General features: G+C 42.9%; 1 protein-coding gene across 3 annotated transcripts in view; it reads left to right on the forward strand.

Moving 5' to 3' along the window:
* The window catches only part of PCDH15 (protocadherin related 15), a 904,082-nt gene that overhangs the window by 530,277 nt on the left and 371,324 nt on the right, over positions 1–2,481 (forward strand). For all 3 annotated transcript variants that reach the window (XM_019538590.1, XM_019538589.1, XM_019538591.1), the window contains one exon: positions 1,517–1,649. In XM_019538590.1, coding sequence (XP_019394135.1) covers positions 1,517–1,649 — 133 coding nt within the window. The remainder of the gene's footprint in view (positions 1–1,516; positions 1,650–2,481) is intronic.

The following is a 2,481-nucleotide window of genomic DNA, read 5'->3' on the forward strand; positions in this document are numbered from 1 at the left end:
TATTATTTGTATTTATTTATTTTGTTTAAGAGCCATTATGCTGGGGCTGGGTGGGGCAGCCATTGGCAGGGTTGGGGGGCACTGGGGGGCTGAAGGAGCAGACAGTGAATGGGGCTTGGTGGGCTTCCCTCCATGGTGCCCTTCACCCTCTTTCAGCCCCCCCTCCCACCCCCTACTTACTGTCACGGAGTCTGGGTCCAGCTCCCTGCCTTGGCGAGCGGAGACTTCCCAAATCTCCAAAGCTCTCCAAATCTTTTCCAAATTGATTTGGAGAACATCAAATCGATTCAGACCTTTTTATTGGTCTCCTGATTTGATTCAGATTCAGAGATTCAGCCACTGAATCTCCTCCAAATCAAATCGGCACCTGAAGCTTTGCATAGCCATAATGAACTATACTTTAGTCCTTTGGAGACAGTTTAGAAGTGGGCTACACCAACATTATCCAGCTGTCAGCCCATGGTCTGCATGAATCCCATGAGGAATTAATCTGCAACTCTCAGATTCCCCCTGACTCCATTGCCTTCACTGATGTGGCTGCTGCTGCATCCAGAAACTCCAGGCTCTCCCACCATTCTCCTTCCAGGGGGCAGGGGGATAAAATGTTATTTCACAACATGTCCAGGGGAGCCAGCTGCACAGTGCAGTGGGGGAAGCCTCAAGCAAGAAGGTGCACTGAGGCTGCTGTCCTACAACATATGTAGTGTAGCAGTGGTGGGGCAACTACTCACATGCTGCTGGGGGGGCCTGCATGTTGGGGGCCAGAGACTGCACCTGTGGACCCTGATTCTGTGGCCCCTGTGGTGTGTAGCCCCTGGCTGTTAAGAAATTGGACAGACCTGGGATAGACTTTTAGCCTTATTGAGGTGTAAGCAAACAATGCTTCTAAGCTGCCTAATCTTCTCCTGGGGCTGCTCAGGCTATTTTAACTCTTACTATAACTTTGGAGCAGTTTCACTTGAGTGTGTCGACATTACAGTTTTTGCTGAAACTGAAGCTCATATATCCATGCCAAAGCTAGATTTAGGCAAGTTAGCTTGGGTACTGCAGGTAGTACAAGCTTAGATGACAGTGTACACTATGGCCGGAGTCATGGTAATAATCCAGGTATTTACTCTGCTTTGGAGTACTATGTATTCCAGACTTCCTTCAACATTTCCTACATTTTGTCCCCCAAAGAACAAAGCTGGATTTAGAGCAGATAAAGATGAGATAAGCATGAGTAAAATATCAGAACTTGGCACCTTGTTAGAAAAGATATTATTTTGCTTAGGTGCTTTTGCTTTTTATTGGCAACGTATCTTTCTTGTGCAACTTTTAAAAATTCATTTATATTTCATTATGTTGAAATGAAAGTGTGAATAATTTCTGAGGTAATGTGCAGGGAAGTGTATTTTGAAGGGATTGAAATAGGGGAGGAAGATGTGATCTACAGGAATAGGACAGCATATAAATGTAGAAATTTGAAGTTGATTGCCATTGATTTTGATTTCTTTTTCTTTTTCTGTCCCTGCAGGAGTTCCATCACTACTATTTATATTGAGGTACTTCCTCCAAACAATCAGAGCCCTCCCCGCTTTCCCCAGCAGATGTACAGCCTTGAAGTCAGTGAAGCCATGAGAATTGGTGCCATTTTGTTAAATCTGCAGGTACAGAACACTTCACTGTAAGCCTCTATGCAGTTCCTTCTGCTTACTGACATGACACATAGGGTCTAGTCATCCTATCAGAGAGGTCAAGGCCAGTCTTATACTCAGTTCTGTATCAAAAGTCTTGTTTTTGGCATAGTGAAAAATAAAAAAAGCTAACTCGACATTTTCACAGCCTTCCAGATCTTTCTTCAAAACTTTCATGTGGTTTTCATCAGTCATTTACTGAGAAGTATGACAAGGAATAGATGATTTTTAAACTTTATAGTAAACGAGCTGCTTGAGGAAATGAAGTGTGTAGTCAGCATGAAATCCCTGAGCTTGAAGGGCCTGTATTTACTTAGAGGCCGAGTACAGGATGTGGTAATGCAAGCTTTCTTGTATTTTTCTTCCAGTCTTTGACTTAATTTAAAATGTGACAGAACAATTTTATTTTACTCTCCATTTATCCTTTCCTTCTGTTCTGAGACTGCCAAACACATTGCTAAGTATGATTATGGTAGCTACTAACTGTGAAGTCCCCTAAAACCAACAACACACACACACACGGGTGTATATGCATATGTACATATATTAGGGCTGTGCAAACTTTGGTTGCTGATTTGACTTGGCCTAATTCAGTGGCCAGATCTCCAAATCTGAATTGAATATGGAGACCCTTTAATCTCTCTGAATCAAATTGGAACCCTCCAAATTGATTCAGAGAGGTTTGGAAAGATTTGATGATTTGGACATAGAAATAGTTTTAAATGTTTTTTCTACATACCTTAAGGTGTCAGGTAGCTCAGGAACACTGATATGGTGGGGCAGATGGAGTGTCCCATGGGAGCGT

The sequence above is a fragment of the Crocodylus porosus genome, unplaced genomic scaffold (assembly GCF_001723895.1).
Source record: "Crocodylus porosus isolate Cpor-Errol unplaced genomic scaffold, CroPor_comp1, whole genome shotgun sequence".
Taxonomy (NCBI): domain Eukaryota; kingdom Metazoa; phylum Chordata; order Crocodylia; family Crocodylidae; genus Crocodylus; species Crocodylus porosus.